The 19,212-nt window shown below is 35.6% G+C and overlaps 2 protein-coding genes across 4 annotated transcripts in view; both read right to left on the reverse strand.

Moving 5' to 3' along the window:
* Positions 1-14,204, reverse strand: part of LOC112460737 — a 32,676-nt gene extending 18,472 nt beyond the window's left edge. The window contains exon 1 of one of the 3 annotated variants that reach the window (XM_025025555.1): positions 13,439-14,200. In XM_025025555.1, coding sequence (XP_024881323.1) covers positions 13,439-13,613 — 175 coding nt within the window. In that variant the 5' untranslated portion in view covers positions 13,614-14,200. Of the gene's footprint in view, positions 1-13,438 lie in introns of all 3 variants that reach the window. The other 2 variants (XM_025025568.1, XM_025025559.1) reach the window with 2 other exon arrangements.
* Positions 14,205-17,670: 3,466 nt separating this feature from the next.
* The window catches only part of LOC112460640 (putative defense protein 3), a 6,896-nt gene continuing 5,354 nt past the window's right edge, over positions 17,671-19,212 (reverse strand). Inside the window, exon 4 of the mRNA XM_025025431.1 lies at positions 17,671-17,958. Coding sequence (XP_024881199.1) covers positions 17,895-17,958 — 64 coding nt within the window. The 3' untranslated portion in view covers positions 17,671-17,894. The remainder of the gene's footprint in view (positions 17,959-19,212) is intronic.

The following is a 19,212-nucleotide window of genomic DNA, read 5'->3' on the forward strand; positions in this document are numbered from 1 at the left end:
GGCGTCGACCCAAAAGTGAAACGGAAATGAAAATAAAAATGAAAAGAAAACCTTTCTCATTTTTTCTGCTGACACCGCGTTATCGTAGAATTACAGGTCAGGTAACTGTTGGATGTATCACGCTTATTAATCGGACGCTTCGTATTTATCCTCATTTCCTTAATTTGTAGTTAGCTTTGGGATCGATCTGAAAGTGCATAAAAATGAAGGTGGAAATGAAGAAAAGCTTTTTCATTTTTCCTGCTGGCAGCAAAATTAAAATTTAGCTAAATGTTGGAGGATCGTGTTTATTAATTGAACGTGTTACGGGCTATTTCAACTTATGTCCGGTGATGATGTACATCACAATTTCCTTCCAATAATTACAGGCTAAAGATGAGATAAAGCCTATAAGCCTGTAGAGTTTAACGAGTTCGGAATTAGTCTTAGGCGACTATCACCTAAGGATCTCGTAATCCTCTCTAGAGGGTCATGCTTTTAATCGTACAACTGTAAGCTTGTCATCATTGACGCGACAAATTGCATTTCTGTTGACTACACAATAATAACGACATTTTTTAATTAAAAAATATTTTAATAAGAGATAATTAAAATAAAACATTATTTCTCCATATCGTCGTAAAAAGTTTAGTTTAATTATAAATAATTAATTGATTTCTTTTTAAAGCTTATATTTATAATAAAAATATGAAATTGCAATATAGATTTATGCATACATCATCAAGAGACACGGCAGTGTCTCGCGCCTCAAGTTTTTTACATTATCTAATTATTACGTAAACAAATATTTGTTTCACATACAAATATCAATTCTATATAATTACAGTCAGTTAAAATTATCAAACCAAAACAAATTATTAATGCAAATGCTATAATCACTACGAAATAAATTCAATTAAGAAATGAAGTCAAACACAATAATCTAAACTTCGTTTCTTCAATCGCGCTTATCTTACAATTAGAACATATCATGCTTTTCACATAGTGAATGCTGCCGGAAAGACGACGAGGTGTTTCTCACAAGGGAAAAAGCGACGACGTATTTTGCGAAAGTACCGTGCAACAGATTGCTGCGGGCGATGCGAAGCACGACAAGCATTCAACTTCCTCCGAAATAGATAGGCGTACATCGAGTCTTGCGTAAAACCCGACCCGTTATCGGATGCAGCTTCGCCGCGAAATTCACTGAGCAATTAAGAGCAGAAAATTAATTTTGTCTGCGTAACATCAAGCAGCTTGGTTATTCTACTTAATTTTTAAATTATCGCAGATTGATCGATCAGTTTGGGTTCGTCATTGCAAAGTGCAAAGTGCAATGAAATGCAGCGAAAGCAAAAATGCATAGTGCACTTGTATAACATCTATAGATGCAAAATACTGTACCTTCAACTTTTGCTTGTGTTGAAGTTGCAATTCATACGTTAATATACAAGATTACTCTAGAAATATATTATCCATTTCCACGAGTTTCAGTCGTCCCTCTGTATTTATGCTTGCGTGTTGGTAAGTCATAAGATGACTAATCGAGGAAAAAGCGATTGAGGGAAACGGCGAGAGGAAATTCTAATTGTTAAAATCGCTTACTGTATCGGTGTATAACATTACGCATTGTAAAGATATGACGCGCCTTCAGAAGAAAGTTTACACTGTATCAAAATATTTTTTATTCGACATATATCTCGTGAAAATTGTAGCTTGAATTTTGAGTTGTAAGCGACAAAGAATTTGACTTCGTTAAACTTGACAGATAAATTCAATGTTGGCTGGAAATGAGATAACTTTACAATATTTGTCGAAAATTGGATAACTTTAATAATTAGACCGCTTTAAACTTTAAAGTAATTATGCATTCTGTTCCCAACATAATTAAGGTGTATTCAAATACGGCGCAATAAAAACTAGTCGATATCAGCAATAAACGTCTCGATCTAATTACCGTATAGTGCCTGAAAATGCTGATTAACTAGAATACTATACGAGTTAATTAATAGCTCGCATATTCGCCGTAATAATGAATAATACGAATAATCAAAATGTCTAGCGCGCAAATAAAGCTGAAATAAATAATAAACAGTCAGAAATAAGATCAAATTTTAGTCTATATAATAAAAAATAATTTAAAATATAATTTTAATATTATGCACAAATAGAAATACTAAAATCACTGCTTAATTGACTAGCAAATATTGACGTAACATGCTATCACTTTAATAAATTGACGATAGATAATGAATTGCGTATAAATTTATGAACATTAATGATAAAAGCAGTGCAACTATATCAATATTCAGGTTAATAACTAGGGCATCAATGTCTACATTATTAATAAATATCGCAATGTGGATAACTCGACCGCAGAAAATTATTAATTTACCGACCTTTTGATAACTTAACTACGGTCGCAAATATATCGTCATACCTAACATGTTAATGTTATAACTTTAATGACCCCATCCAATTCTATTAAATCCAAAATTATTATTGCCTCTTTACGGTGAAAATATGACTCTCGCTGCGCATTTGATACGTTATTACATTTGCATTAGCAATGTTAAACGCGGTATCCAGCGGCCGTCCAGCGATTTCAGAATCTGTACAATTGTGCACGTTATCGAAGGAAGTTGGGTGCACGTGAATCCGCAGTGCAGACTGCAGTAACCTTAGGTCTATTGCAATTCCATTCGTTCGTTTACCTCGTTTTTAATGCGGAAAAACGAAAAGGAAGACTGTACGAGTATATGAATTTACATTGAAAACTAGACTCGCAAGTAACACATCTCGGAGAGCTCTTCAAGTTAGTTCCTCAAGTATACGAGCAAAGTTTCGAACAACATCGTAAGTCAAGAAATTTTGAATAACAATACATATGACGTAATACATATGATTCTTTTTTCGAAATAGCGATACTGTCACCTATCATCAATTTAGCATTCTTAAAACGCATTTGTAAGACAGTTGTTTCTCAGCTAAATGAATGCGCGGTGGCCGGAATTAAAAAGTTCCATTGCAGTCTGCGTCAAGTCGTGCGCATATAAGAAAGCACGACCCCGAGCATTTCCAAGAGGTATAGTAGCACGCGCCTCGAGGCGCGTTCTAATTACGTTGTAACCTCGAATAAAAGGAGCTCCGACGCCCTGTAACTCTCTGTATGGAGACGTCGGTCGTAATTAAGTGCCACAAAGCACAGATTGTACACGTGCCTGCATTGTATTATCGCGTATGGAGTTATCTTTCCCGCCGACACCTCTCGAGTGCCCGTTGCCACATTGATAGCTCTTTCGAAAACGGAAATATTTTAGAATGTGTGATCTGTATATTATATATATAGAAAGATCGTTAAATCGCGATCGTTTTTATCTGCTCCTGTATGAGCAGGAACAAAAACTTTATATGATATTTAGAAACGTTCCATTACTGACTCAGCAAAAAAATTGTATGTAGCCATATCTTCCATTTATCATATATTCGTTATCGCATCCATTATCGTAAATATGATTGATTTTCTGGAATCTGAATATGACCGAAGAGTGACCTGACTTTATGACGAAATTTTTTGGGTTTTGGCAATTTGATATCTACAATCTCTCTGTTTTTAAAACTAATTAAGATCGCTATTTTTAAGATTGAGGTAGAAATGGAGCTTTAAAAAAATTATAAGTTTACATCAAACTTATTGTAAAACAAATACAAAGTTCAACCAAAAACTATTACATAAAATATTGTAGTTATTTCTAAACAATTGTTACTTGAATACTGCTCAACTTTAAACGCGTTTTTTTTTCAAAAAGATTATTTTCTCGAGAAGATTAACTATAAATTGAGTTTTTTTTTTTTTCGGAAAAAGTCGCATAGGTACATACATTCTTGCAATATATTTCTTCTATTATTAAAAAATACAACGCTCTCGATATCTTTCGGGTAAATATCACCGCGTCGACATTCGAGGTATTCAATAATGAACAGGTAAAAATATCGACGTCTCATTAAACGTATAAGCGTAACCTAGTAAAAAGACACCGCTCGTGCTGCAATAATATATATGCTATCGATGTTAGTCGATGTTAGAAGCAGAAAAGACGCGACAACATTCAGCGATCGATGCTTTGACGGTGATTAAAACTTGCGCGGCGTTGTTTAAACTTTTACGTTCGAGTTAGGCGGGAAGCCGCAGAGACTGCCTCGCCCGGCGCATAACTCGATACATAATTCAGCACGACACGACAGCCGTCAATTTATAAAGAAGATGGGTCTTTATTTTCCTAAAGAAGGAAAAACCCCGAGACAATTGGGAGTAAAAAATATCTCTCTTAAACAAATCCAGACAATGCAGACAATGAAAAGAGAATATGAATATCGATCATTTGCTGTGTTTAAACATACAAAAACTGAAACCGTAATATCATAATACCTAATACAGAATAAAATAACTAGTGAGTGAAAAAGGGAAGAAAAATGAAACTGCTCTATGTAATGTATGCGCAAGTCGTGTAAATATTATAAATAAAAATGCAATGTATTTTCGCTACGTCTAATATAGTCGGTCTCGCCTTGTGAGCCATCACGTAGAACAGATTGTTATTTTAAACTGGCCCTGAATGTCTGACACAGCTAATGTCGAGAATCAACCCGCATTGTCTTTAAGTCGGACTGAATAATAAGTAGTTCGTCAGAAGTGGAGCATATCTTATCTAATTATTAGGCAGAGGTCTACAATTTCATAGTACTAGTGCAATAAGTTTTGCGATTGAGTTATCCAGAAATAAGTGTGCTATCTAGTCTACTTTCTTGCGACTGTAGAGACCTACTTACGCTAGATACTTTCTGAAAGAAGATACAGTTGACATTTCCATATTGCGGAAATTATATTGTGAATCAGACAAATCTCGCGAAAAAGTAAGATATATTTCTTTTTCGTGGCTCTATTTCGTAGGTAGTCACAGCTACGAAAAGGTAGTTATTAACAAAACGATCTTTATTAATAAATAATCGAAATCGATGGCAGACGAAGTTAGGGAATATGATACCGGTGCATAATTCATCGACATTTTATACATATGAAAAGTGTGACAAGATGTCTATTTTCGTACATTTTAACCCTTTCAGTCTACACTGTTAAATATTAGAAGATGAAATTTAAACCAATACCTTGAGTTAAATAAAATTTGGTATTTTTTTAACTGTCCTGTGTCGAAATATAAAATATATTATTTTAACATAAAACACTGTTTTAGTTAAATTAACGACATATTAAGTAGGAGCAGTGGCGACCTATAGAAATAGTTAAAAGTGGCTCAAATTGAGTATAATTTGACACTGTGAATTTAACAGTGTAAATCCTTAAATCTCACATTGAGTTTTATGTTAACGTGCTAGTCAGCTAAACCACGCAATACATCTACGTCGCAGAAGTTCAATGATGCGATTACTGCAGTGCTTCGAGACATAATATCTCTGATATCGATCATTCCAGTGTAGAGGCAAAATGATGTGATACCTCAAGGTAATCCGCGCACGCACAAGCGTCAGGAAATTACGTGTGGCAGGAAAAACGAACTCAAACGACTACAGACGTCGTACAGAAAAATGAAAGAAAAATTCTAATATCCTGCAGACATTCTTTAGGGCGTCCTTTTGACTTCTCTGTTGTTCGGAAAAACACGTATATCTCGCAAAGAGCAAGGTTACAACCCTTATGTATTCACGTAGAATCGTTTTAACCCCAAACCAAATAGCGAATAAGCGAAAAGAATATAAACTTTTAAATAGACGCAATAAGTCCTATTTTTCAATACTTTTCGAACTATGTGTAACACCGTTAAATATTAAAAGATAAATAATTTAAACCAATATCTCGAGTTAAATATAATTTTGTTATTCTTAACTACCATGTATGTTAAAATTTATTATTTTAGCTCATTTCATTCCTCCTATAATAATGGTTAAAAATGACTCAAATTGAGTGAAATTTAACATTACGAATTTAACAGTAAACAACAATTTATGAATAAATTCCCGGGTAACAAGATGACATTTTAATGAGGTATTATTGACGTTAGAGACGTCACTCTGCTACCTGGGTTGTTTGTAGGAAATAATTTATATACACATATATTTGTACATATATAAGTATTGCAAAAAAGCAGGTGAATTTTTCAGGATCATGCTTGTGTGAATCCCAAGATATAATTATTAAATTTAAAAAAAATGTACAAGAATAAGTATAATAATTGTTAAAAATCTCTCCGCTGCTTAATCTGTGTACCGATTAATCCTCAAGCATTTAAACCAGCAAGATTAAAATTTCACGTTTCTGCTGCAGCGTTCCTGAGCAGACGCTTTATCCTCCACTACGTGACAGCCGATTTTTTTATTCTTCTTATATTAAGAAGGAACACAACGTGCTTCATGAATATATATTAGGAAATTTATATATCGGACTTGCTCAAAAATATGAGCCAAACGCGTTTCGAATATGCAAAATAAGTGTCTCTTTTAGCGGCGCGGCCGCCTGCAAGACTGATTTCCTTGAGCATTATTATAATGGCGTAGCAAGTAGGATTGCCGAGGTAATGCCGTTTTTTAAGTTAATCTTTACACAGTGCTGTGACGAACCACAACGGGAAAAAATGTTATGTGCCGCATGCATGACGTAAATAAATAACAGCTATATATACAGGGCTACGTTATTGTCGTTTATTGATCTATTTAGTGTGTTTTATACTTAGCGCCTCGCATGTGTCATGTCGGTTGTTTACATTATAATCCGGACTATCGTAATCACTTTAATGTTCCCGACAAAAGTAACTTCATCTTGTATTGTTCGAAGAAAGTCAAATATTGTTCAAATATTTAAACACGTTAATTGATTTTCGTCAAGAGTTTCTGGTGCAATATTCGCACAGCGTTATGTTATCCGAACACTCCGTTCACTATTACTAGAGTTTGCAGCGTTGGGTAACAAGTCGGCCAATATCTTTCACATTTCAACGTAAACATAACTTTACAATACGGAAAGAAAGTATGAAATGGAACGGGAGATAAAACTCCAACTACGCTCATATGTCTTTTTCCTTGGCAAATATGAATGCGCCGAATGCGCGTGTTGCAGAAGGTATCTCTGCGAAGCCACCGAACAATGCCAAATAAAAGTGTTATGTAAAATACGTCTGTTTCTTCTTCAACTACTAAACTTATCATATTTTTGATTACGTAGATCCATTCTTGCAATAACTAAAATAATACATAAATGTCATCGATAATTTTAAGTTAAACATTGTCGAGGAATAGCCTGGAGGTTTTTTTAAGTAAGTTTTAAAAATTACCTTAGGTAAAAGAAAACATTTGCTCGAGGTTATTGGAAAAATATCATATAAAAGTAAACGCTACAAGGTTTAAAAGATCTCTCTAATGCTCGTTTTCACCGACGTCGTTTAACTTTAACCTTAGTTTAACTCACTCTTCGTCTCTTTTTAACGGGAACTGTTAGAAAAAGACAAAAAATGAGTTAAACTAAGATTAAAGTTAAACGACGTTGGTGAAAACAGACATAAGAATTTAATGCGGACAAGGATTCATGGCATGTAACCCGGGAAAGTCCGATTTATCGGTATATTTACAGCCAGTCACCCTCTCATGTCAAGTTGCAAGCCAAGCCGAGCGTTCAACAATACGCGCGAGGTAATCATTAATGCTATCTCGATAGCTGATCTGATGCATATTCAAGAACCAGCACTGGGTCTCGACTCCGAGAGATCTAGAAGCGGCCTGTCGCTCGCGTTCATCTCTTGCGAGATTATTCCGACCGCGAGCACCCTACCTGATGCTCCTGCCACGATACCGCGGGGAGCTGTCGATACAAGCACGTTTAATATTGGCTTGGCACGGTGCCATTGTCGAGGTCGGTGCGATCAAGCTCGATCGAATTTACAAGATGGATGAACTTGAACGCGTGAAACTTCATCGCGGAATCGTCATATGAAAAGAGCTGGGTACTGCGATGGCCGAAATGACTTTTCTCTTATAGATCGTAAATACGCTCATTAACACGATAAGAGGGAGAAATCTTTGGATTTTTCCTACAATGATTGAAATGGGGATATGATCTCGGTGAATTTCGAATCTACAGTTTCTCTTTGTATGCGCCGATAGATGTAAACTTTATGTAACATCGAAATTTCACGCGTTAGCAACAAAGACACATGCGCACCAAACGCAATTGTAGTTTTGTGCAAAACATTTGTTATATTTGTCGAATAAAGCCGAAAATGAAATTTCAGCAAAATCGAAGCAGAACTATTTCGCCTCGAGTTACAGTATATTTTCCTTTTCATCTAGAGAGGAATTTTTCAATCTTCTTTTTCAAGAGAATTCTAGTTTTTTTTTAAGTTTATTCCGTACAAAACATTATAGAAAAACGACAAATCTTTCGTACTCAATCGAATATAGAAAGTGTTTTGTACATATATGCCACGTAACGATTGCGATTCTCGTGGTTCTTTTTCCGTATCGTAACCGTAACGTATGTACATATACGATCATTAATTTTGATTCAGCCTAAACTCACATTTTCAAACTTTAATATTTACGTCGAAAATCTTGATTAAAATCAAAATCGATAGTTTCATCAACTTTACTGCGTCGTTATCATCGTTATCGTCGTTATCGTCGTTATCGTTGATACCGTGTAGTGATCTATACTCAATTTGTAGGTGTACCCTTCAGGTTATGACCCGGCTAACCTATGTACACGACCACGTTATGTCAGACCTATGCTCGTAAAACGCGACCTGATCTTTTTGATTGAAAGTCTGGTAACAGAGGCGATGTTAATCCATTGACATCGCGCGCTTACATAACTTCGTGCAGTCGATTCGACCGTTGGGACGAAATTTTTCTGCAAATATATTGAGGTAATATTATATTTATCCGTCCAATTCCACATTCGTAAGGTAAATCGGCGTTAATGTAATGAATAATAAACAAGTTCGCAATCATTTGTCGCGAACAGAAGACTGAGGAATACGGCACGTCAATAATGGATACAAATTGATGCCACCAACGCGCCAGCGTTTATTCTCTGAGAGCTATTTGTCATCGGTTGCGGCGACATTTCTGCTTTATTACGAGAAAATAATCAGAGCGTGTGGAATAAAGGCGTACTCTGAAGCACACGAGAATTTTTTATTAAAGGAAAAGTAATTTAATATTCATTGCAATTGAGTAATAATTTATCCATATCCTCTCACTTTATACGCTTTAATTTGCACGAGATATGCTTCAATTTTTTTTGCTTAAACATTAATGTTCTTCTTCTTCTTCTTCTGGCATTACAACTCAGGATGAGTTTCAGTGCTTTTTAACAATTTTCTTCCATTTAGCCCTTCGCGTAGGTGTTCGGCTTCTTTTTGTTAAATTCTTCGCAGCAATGGGTTTTTCCATTAGGATTGTTTAAACTTTAATGTATTATTTAATAAACTTTGTTTATTACCCATTATTGTTTATCGCAAATCGTTCATCGTGAGATACTCTAAAAGTCATTTTTACATGTTGCACTCGTGACCCACTTTCTCTCATTAATTTCAACGAGAAAGCTAGATGACAAATTTCTTTACTTAATTCCCTCTGTCAGGCAAACATAGTTGAACACGATCGTCGCAATCGCTTAAAAGCGATGGAGTTACGGATCAAGGTTAACAAAAAGCTGAATCAATCTTTAACTTAGCAAACTTGGGCAGAGTTGCGGTCACAAACTTCGTGGAGGCAATCAATTTAAATTCGGCCATACGAAATGTCACAACAAATGGATTATAGAAGAAAGTTAAGAATATATACGACGAAAAAGAATGTTATCTTCTAAAGTAAAAAAGTTTTCTTTACAAAAGCGACATGTACTAAATAGAAATATATTCAGGACATATAAAAAATAAAATATCTTTTAGGCATCCTTTATACACCTTTAAATGTTTGTTTGTTCAAGTGTAACGTGCGAAAGTTATTTTGTAAATTAAGTTAGATTTTGAATTGACATTAATTTAAAAAATGTATTTTATATTATATTTTTTGAAGTACGATAGACGACATGCATTAACTTTTTTTTTATTGTAAGATGATTTGTGTTTTAATTCGGAATTTCTGTGCATACTCCAAAATTTTTGCAAAACTTAGTATTAGTTTTACAAAAAATACTATGTAATATATCACAAAGTTTTATTTCTCTCTCCCTTTTCTTCTTCTTACTTTCAAATTATATTTGTTAATAAGGAATAAGACACGGCGTAGATTCTGCTTGAACACAAATTAAGCTAAGAGAGACAAATCATTAAACTTAATTCGACCAATTCCATCAGGGACAATTCGATAACGTTTCCGTGGCATGTAATAAGCACAAGTTCATTTGGAGATTAACTTCAATCCGACAAATCAATAAAGCGAATGAAAGGAAGAGGGAACAAGAGATAAACGAAGAGATAGAAAAAATAGTATGAAGAGAATGAAATTGGAATATATTCTCTATTGATTAACGCAACAGCTTAAGTGAGACAGCGTTGTTAGCCGACTGGAGGTCAATTAGAGTAATTATCAAAACAAAGCAAATATTATCGTTATTCCGTTGATTGACATTATATGCGTATAAGTGGACATAGACGAATCATACTAAATTCTCGAATGACGTGAGCAAATTTTCAGTCTTCGCAACAGGTTCTGTTATCTCGCAAATGTTCTTACTTGTTGCACCGTGCTCTTTACGACCGCAATTATAATTACCATTTTCTTATGCCTGCGTACGAGATTCAAGTTAATTTTAAAATTTTAGTTAATTTAGCGACCTAAATCTAATAAATAATATTCTTTTCCGAAACACTTAAGAATATAATTATAATTTATAAATGACACTTCTTCAAATTTTTGTGAAAAACTATAAAGCACTACAAAGAACTACAAAGTTGATTAAACTTATAGTTAGACATGTAACGATTTAATATCGACTTGCACTTTAAAATTTAATCATGAAGAACTAATATTGCTTTCTAATATCAGAGTTAACTTATAATTTTTTAAGCTAAACAAAAAAGAATTTCTAATATTCTATTTCTATGAATATCATCCAAGAATATATCTATCGAGAAACGCATTAACGTGCGAACAAATCGAGACGAATTGAACGAGGTATGAATGCGAATCGTTAGTAAAGCCCTGAATCAACAAATTTTCAGCACGAAGAAGCATAGAACTCTCGTATTCTTTTCGAAATTATGTTAGCCTACAGAAACCACGCGGATCAAAATGAATAAAAGATGAAGGTTGTCGGAAAGCTAGATAAAATCCCTCCCGAAAAAAATGCGAAAAACTATTTGGGGCAAAACATTCTAACTATGTATAAGTCGTTGTCTTTTACGATGACCGATTTCCATAAACTTTTGGGGTGGCGGAACGAAGAAGATTAACTGATAAAAACAATAGGTTTTTATATACGAGTTACGGACTAGAGTTAGTTTCAAAACTTTTCAGAGATTATGCTATCTTTACGTAACTCTTGCGTTTCGAAGCAGAAAGTAAGAAAAGTAAGATCTCTTAAATTTGTCTGTTAATACGAAGATCGCTGGATGTCTTACGTTATAGAGAAAAGATTGTTTTATAAAGCCTGATATTGAGACCCTCATTTTATAATTCACTCCCTGTTTACGTGGAAATCTTTTATTCAGGCACTTCTGCGTATTCTATAGCACGGAATTATTATAGAAGGCGCGCTCTCCGAAATAATAAAGTAATTCTCGGCCCGAAGAGCTTACGGGAGACGTAAATGTGAAGGGTAAATCGCACAAAAAAGTGTGTATTATGTAGATCGAGGGACAAGTATATTTACCTGCTGCAATCGATATACATTTTTATTTCGAAATGTCGGCAGAGTTTAGCAAACACGTGGCCTAACTTTTGAAAGTTTAATCAGATCAATCCGGCGAATTTCGTTTATCCTATCCATGTTCGTCATTCTATCCTATCGACTCGTATTTCACGCTGTCATTGATATATACCATTTGATGCAATATTTGTCGCGCTGTCAAAATGTCACGCGTCAACAAACACAACGTTATACCCAGTGACGGTGAACGACCAATATGCGAGGTCTTACCACATTAATACCTCATTGCTCAGTGAATTTACCAGAAATATTTGTACAGGCTTTAATCAGACACGGTCTCCACGATATCTTTCGCGCGACACGCGCATATTAAAAAACCAGATATCCAACCGAATGGCATATCGCAAAGAGTAACTTCACTTAATTCGTAAAGTAAGCCTTTTCATAAAGCATTTTATTTTAATTTTAAATGCCGGTTATAGAATTATTGAATTATTACATCGACTTATCGAATTTTCAACGGAAACAAACAAATAAAATGTTGAAAATTCATTTAGCTTATCACACGTTGTGTAGTACAATAATAATGCTACACGTTTGCTTGATATAGCTATACTTATATGACATAGCTTGTGCACTTATCTTTTACATGCAATATCATCATCAACTGCGACCTTAATGAAATCTTACAATTAGTTACATTCTCATTCAAAATGACAGAACATTACCGAAGATCTCTTGATCTTTTAGAAACGTCTTTTAAAATGTCCTTCAGACATTTTTAGACTTTTCTATTGTTTACTAATTACTTGGAATCTCTTTTAGTACTCGATCTTGAATTTTTTTTCTTTTATTTGACATAAAGATACCTAGTTTATATTTTGCATATTACGTGAATATAGATAAAGCATCCTTTACGCGGTATTGGAAAAGAATATATTAAACTGTAAACAAATTTCTGTAAACAACACTTTGCAACACTTTTTGCTTTAAATATTTTAAGCTATTATTAACAGTATACATATTTGCACATAATAAATTATGTAATTAATCATTTTCGTTTAAATATATTGTTAAGTTATCGTGTACGAAACACGAAACTAGCGAATAAAGATTAAGTCGCGAATATCGTGCGGGAAGTAAGTATACACAGAAAAAAAGTGTCAAATCGAAACTTACATACTCAAATTAACTATTCATTGTTTCGTATATATGCAACAATCTATAATCTTCTTATTAACTTTCTTTTCTTGGTTGAGCTATATAAAATGACTTCATTCAAGCAAGTTTTCTTCGTTTAACGTAACGTAATTTCATTTCGAGGTTTCCACGTTGAAACTAAAGATAAGATAAGATAATATTTCAAATCAAGAATATTCCTTTTTCCTGTTGACATTTTTAGCTGCAGTATATAATCGGATATTAATAAGCCGATTTCTCTCAATCAAAAAGTCGCACGAATATTTCTTGTCCACGCATGTTATTTCCAGAAGGACCAAGAGAAAACGTCAACTCTTTCTCGTGGCAGAGAAGATCATATGCATGCGCTTCGCGAGTGAAGTTATTTAAAAGTCTTACCTCCCGCGGTCGTCAGCTCCGAGCGATCCGGTAGACCCAGAGCCGGCTGATCGAGGATAATCCAGGAGGAGACCAGGACAACGCAGAGCAGTCGCGCGGCGGTGGTACTGCACCAGGGGTTGGTCCCTGACGTCGGGTACGCCGGCGACGGGCAGATCGTCGCGGCGACGCTCATCTCTACGACTGTTAGCCCCCCCGCGGGCCCACGCGGCACACCTGCGGCCTATGCACGGCACGCACGCATGTAACCCGTACGTCGCCTGCACGCCCACGCAGGTCAACCCTGCCTGGCCTACTTCCGGTATCACATCTCCAGCCGATCGCGGAGGCGCGCGCGATCGATGACGCGCATAGTCGCCGCCGCGGAACCCGACGCCGTAGCTCTCTTCCTCTTTGTCTCTCTTTTTCTCTATCTCTCTCCCTTCTGCCCGCGTGGATCTCGCCGCGTCTTTCGCGATCTAGCGGCCCTCGTCGTCGTCCTCGTCGTCGTCGTTCGAAGCGACACGCCGCCGGCGCGTGTCCAGACTCCCTCGCTTGATCGCGAAGGGTTGGCGCGCGCGATTTCCGAATCGTACAACGGAGGCGCAGTCCGGACGAAGGGCGAGATGGTGGGACCGACGATCGCGCGTTCGCGCCGTCGCGTCGTCTATACGTACGCCGTGCGATTGTGCCGCGTACCGTGACGGAAAGGCGCGGGCACCAAGCAACGACCGACCTGACTCACCCTCGACGAGGGTCGGCGTCGCGACGCCAGAGCGCCGGCGTTCTGCGCAATACGACCGAGCCACGTTTCCACCCCCTTGACCGTCGCAGCCGGTGTGGCGCGACGCGGCGCGGCATGGCTCAGAGCGCGGTGCGATGTGGTATGGTGTGGGGTCGGGGTGGCGTGGTGGCGTGGTAGCGATGTTGCTCCGCGGCATCCACCCCCTTGCGGCCACCCGTCGTCGTCGCGTAGACAGCGGCGGAGCGCAGTGCCTCTGCCTCTGAGTCATTCCTCAGGCAAAACCCGTAGCCGCCGCGCCGGCCGCCGTTACTTGGGCGACCAGAACGCAAGGCGACACGTCGTCTTCGTCGTCGTCGTCAATACGCCGCGTCGCGATGTGTTAGCAATGACGCAGCGTGGGACACGATCGTGCACTCCGCGTTGCACCCCACTTCTAAGGGATGCACGATCGAAAGGGTCACGACGGTATCGGAGATGGATGCGGCGCGGCGGTTTTGCCATCATACGTAAAGATGAATATGAATATCTCAATAGGATGTCAAGGTAGTCTCGAGACCCATAGATCTTCACTCTTTGACTCTTTGATATAACGGAGTCTTCATCAATCACTTTCTTAAGTAAGATGAAGCGGCACTATAACAGCTCGCGAGTCACAAGGATCTAAGAAAATCTTAATACACGTATTCAAAATTTAAATATTTTACATTTTCAAATTTTCAACTCGAGTTCGCTTAAATTAATTTGCTTAATAAATCAAATATGTTACATATATGTAATTAAAAAGTTGCAACAAATATTTTGGCAAACATTTTTTTGCAAATTAAAATTAATAAGAATAATAAATCATTATTAAAACAAGTATTTTTATTCTTGAATGCTTTCTAATTGTTTCTAGTCGCTGCCCAGATAGAAAAATTGTTTATTTGAAATGTTATTACATTTCTTAAATTAGCTTTGACATTTTCTCTACAATTAACAATTTATGTGACTTAGATGTGACTAAGAATATTTTCTCGGTATTTTATTTGTGTTACGAGCACCATTCGTAGGACTTCATGCAGTATAGGTAGATGACGCATACGAGTATTATTTCTATGAAAACTCTGGATCTAACGGCGCGATCATAATTTTACTCCTTGATCGATTGCCACGACATCAGCGAAACTTTGCCGTACACATTGCTTATCCTACAAACACACACGTGAAATGGCTGCCAATTAAGATTAATATTGTGGATAGCAGGAGAAAATTATGTGGTTAATACGAGACATGAATAAAATATACTATGCACATTAGCACAAATTTAAAAATATGTATAACGTTATTAAAATCAATAAATATATTACATAATACTACATAATATAAATATACAATATTATACGATATCGAAAATTTACAGCATGCAAACGAAACTTCCTGTTGACGCATTTGAAAGCTGCCTGCGTCCAAAACTGTATTGTAGTTGCCAAAAATTACATTTTATGTTGCAGGATTCAAATATATGAGAAGAATAATCTATATTTTCCAGGCGTTATAATTAGGTAATAATTATTAATTATTATTAAACATTACAGATTGCATATGTTGATGAATTATACTTCATGCAAAAAGACGATCATAAATTATAGAGATGTGCATATACGCATTGTCAAAAGATCTTTATAGTTCGCGTAGGTGGGATTTGATGGACAGGGGTTCTGGGACCACTCTAACTAGTCCATTAGGAGTCATGCACATGATCAATTTCAGGTGATAATTATCGACGGACAGACTGATGGTCACATGGGACAGGGACGTGCTATAATTATGTTCCGACTAATGTAATGCTGCGTCGCTAGGTCGCTTTTGATATTAATTGTACATGCGTTTACAACGTCATTCGAATATATCTATCGCAGTCTTTCCTCGAAACACTTATTACGTGAATTCTCTTATTGCATACACTCCGTTGTATATATTGACTTAGCTTATTGTATTTATTAAAGTATTTTAATATTAATTATAGATTTATTTCGTCTGAATTAACTATAATTAATGTTATGTATAAACAAAAATGTAATTTTTCTTTCAGTTTATTATCATTCAATTTTCATTCTTTTCATGGACATACATGTGATTAAAACATCGCTTTCTTTTTATCCGTCCATTTTTAACATCCGTTTAACATCTATAAGCCTAATAATAACTTCATTGATTATGTGATATACTTAACTCTTTCTTCGCCAAAAAAGCAGCGTATTTCTAGCATAACTAGCATCTTGTGTCCAATCTCCCTCAAAACATTAAGCTGGACTTGACAGATTTGACCGATAATTAATAGTTACTCGAATTATTGCATTATAATTACAATAGCGCATATAATTTATCACCCTGCAATTATTAATCATTAAAAGATAAGAGATAAAAAGGGCCGTGTAATGGTTGGACATTCATGTCAACGTCTCGATGTCTATCGAGAGAAATTTAACGACGATGCGAGATCAATTTCCTGAATCCCTTTGAGTAGAGCCAAGTGGCAAGAGTAAGAAAAAAGGAGTCTTAGGCTTGTCAAGTCTGTAATACCAGTGTGGCCCACTTTTACCCGACAAGCCAAGTCTTATGTAACGCGCACCTCGATCCTTCTGCTCACGTAAAAGTGTGCTGAGCTCCATTAACGGGATGAGGAAATGGCGGGATCCTCGCCGAGACGCTGCGAGATGTATATAGTAATCTACCGAAGTTTACTTACACGTTCCCCCAGCGTGATGTTCAATCTCTAGAAATAATTTGTGGGGCGGAAAATCGAATTTTACCATAATAACAATAAACACGTATATTCCCAATTTTAGATAAAATTATTTTTTAAATAAATAAATGTTTAAGATAGATGAGAGAATTTTATATTCTGTTATGACAAAGCGCACACACATTTCCAGAAGAAAATTTTAGAATTTTTAAATAAATTAGTTAAACATTACGCTTTTGACTAATTTTGCAGCCAACTGTAAAATTGTGTTGTATTGTAAAAGTGAAACGCGAAAGTTGTTAAAGTTTCATTATGAGCATTATGACCTACTCGAATAATCCGACATGCATTTAAACGGGTTTCTCCACAATTTAAATAATGAATAACAAAAGATTTTTTTATTGCAAAATTTTATATACAAACTACGAAGATATCATTTATCTCCTTTTTTATCGATACCAAATTATATACATGTTTTGCCAATCGACTTGAGCAATCTTCCTTAATGGCATTTCGAGGTAAAACGAGTTCTCCTAGAATGCTGCAGATATGATAATTCACATTCGGTCGACCGATCGATTATTACGCAAACGCTTCAGATAGGTCAAGAATCTCTTCCATTTGCGATTCTTCTCCATTTATTTTATTGAGAAACAAATAAACCGACTACAGGAAAAAAAACAGTTGATAAATAAATGTTACTGTAACTGTTCCTTAATGACTTCCTCTCTCTAGAAAAGAATTAATTAAAATCGAGATGCAATTAACTTGGAATACATGGAACAAACAACACCAATAATTTTTTATTATTTAAAACGCCCGGCGTTTTTGTGATGGTACAAAAATACAAGATTTATATAAAATATATATTGCGTAACGTGTCGCAGACATATCAAAATACACAACGAATGAACAAAATAAAATCTTTTTTTATAAAAATGGAATCTATCCTTTGGCGAAAGCACTTCGTCGACGAGTAAAGATGCAGACAAGTATATGCTGACGAATTATCGTGCAACCTCCGATACAAGATCGGACCAGAATGTTGCGTAGTCCTTTAGAACAGTTCCCCTGAAACAGCAAGACACATATTATTGTAATAAATTATTAAAATATCTTTAAACATAAGTATCTATTAAAACATAAGTATATAAATCGTACCTACTAAGTCACACTAATTTTCTTTCACAATTCATAAACCATTTTTATGTTCGCTCAAACGTAGCGAAATGGAACAGCCAAATCAAATTATTTTTGCATACATTTTAAAAAATGTAATATATTTTGACATGTTTAGTTGCATACATATATCATAAGATACTTAATCTCTTTCAGTTGTATAAATAACAATTTTTTTATAAATCTATCATTAGTTTAAAAGTACTTATCACATTGTTGTAATGTTCTATAAAAATAAAGCAATTTTGTTTTGTAATTGCATTCTAAAAAATTCATGAAAAATCCTTTAATTTAATTTCACCTTAAGATCCAAAAATATATATTTTTCAATCCTGAATTTCCTGTCTTCCTTGCTGAGAAAAAATCGGGGCTTAAAATTCATTTAAAAATTCCGGAAAAAAATTCTGGTTTACCTTTCGTTTTGATGATAATGCGAGATTTATATGAGAAATGTTTTATCTGCATAATGTGACTGTATATGTATATATATATGTTGAGGTAATTTTAATTTATAATAAACATTTTTTAAAATTTATTCTTGTACAAAGCATTCAAGGTAATGGAGAGACCGACCGCTCGCAGTCCGACTTTCCAATGTACAACCGTGCTGGGAATTCAACGGATTATTAACACGTCTCACGTATGCGTGCAATTACGAATGACCGAATAGCATAAAAGCAATTATTTCCAGTGGTCAACGTCGTACAATTAGATCCGCTGTGCCATTGCGAATTATTGCGCGTGCATTGGGTATACCTCATTTTATGGCTATTAAATTTGATTTAGCTGCGCCATGAAATATACGTTTACGCGAATAAACGTACTGAAAAAAAATTAAATATCCTCATTAACGATCAAAAGACTATTAAGATCGTCGGATGTTTCAAATTTTAAGAAGATACTTTAAGACTCTTTGGCCGGTATTCATAATCAGATCTTATTTCAAGACCGTCTTAAGTAATATCTTAAGATGCTAATACGGCTCTGTGATTGGTTAATGACATCTTAAGATTGTACTTAAGATGGTCTTAAATATAAGAACCGACTGAATACCGGCCTTTGTATTCATTCAAGGAACTAAGTATGCTATTCATCCCTCTATATATATATATATATATATATATATATATATATATATATATATAT

This window comes from Temnothorax curvispinosus, unplaced genomic scaffold (assembly GCF_003070985.1).
Source record: "Temnothorax curvispinosus isolate PA1 unplaced genomic scaffold, ASM307098v1 QBEX01001170.1, whole genome shotgun sequence".
In the NCBI taxonomy this organism is placed as follows: Eukaryota; Metazoa; Arthropoda; class Insecta; order Hymenoptera; family Formicidae; genus Temnothorax; species Temnothorax curvispinosus.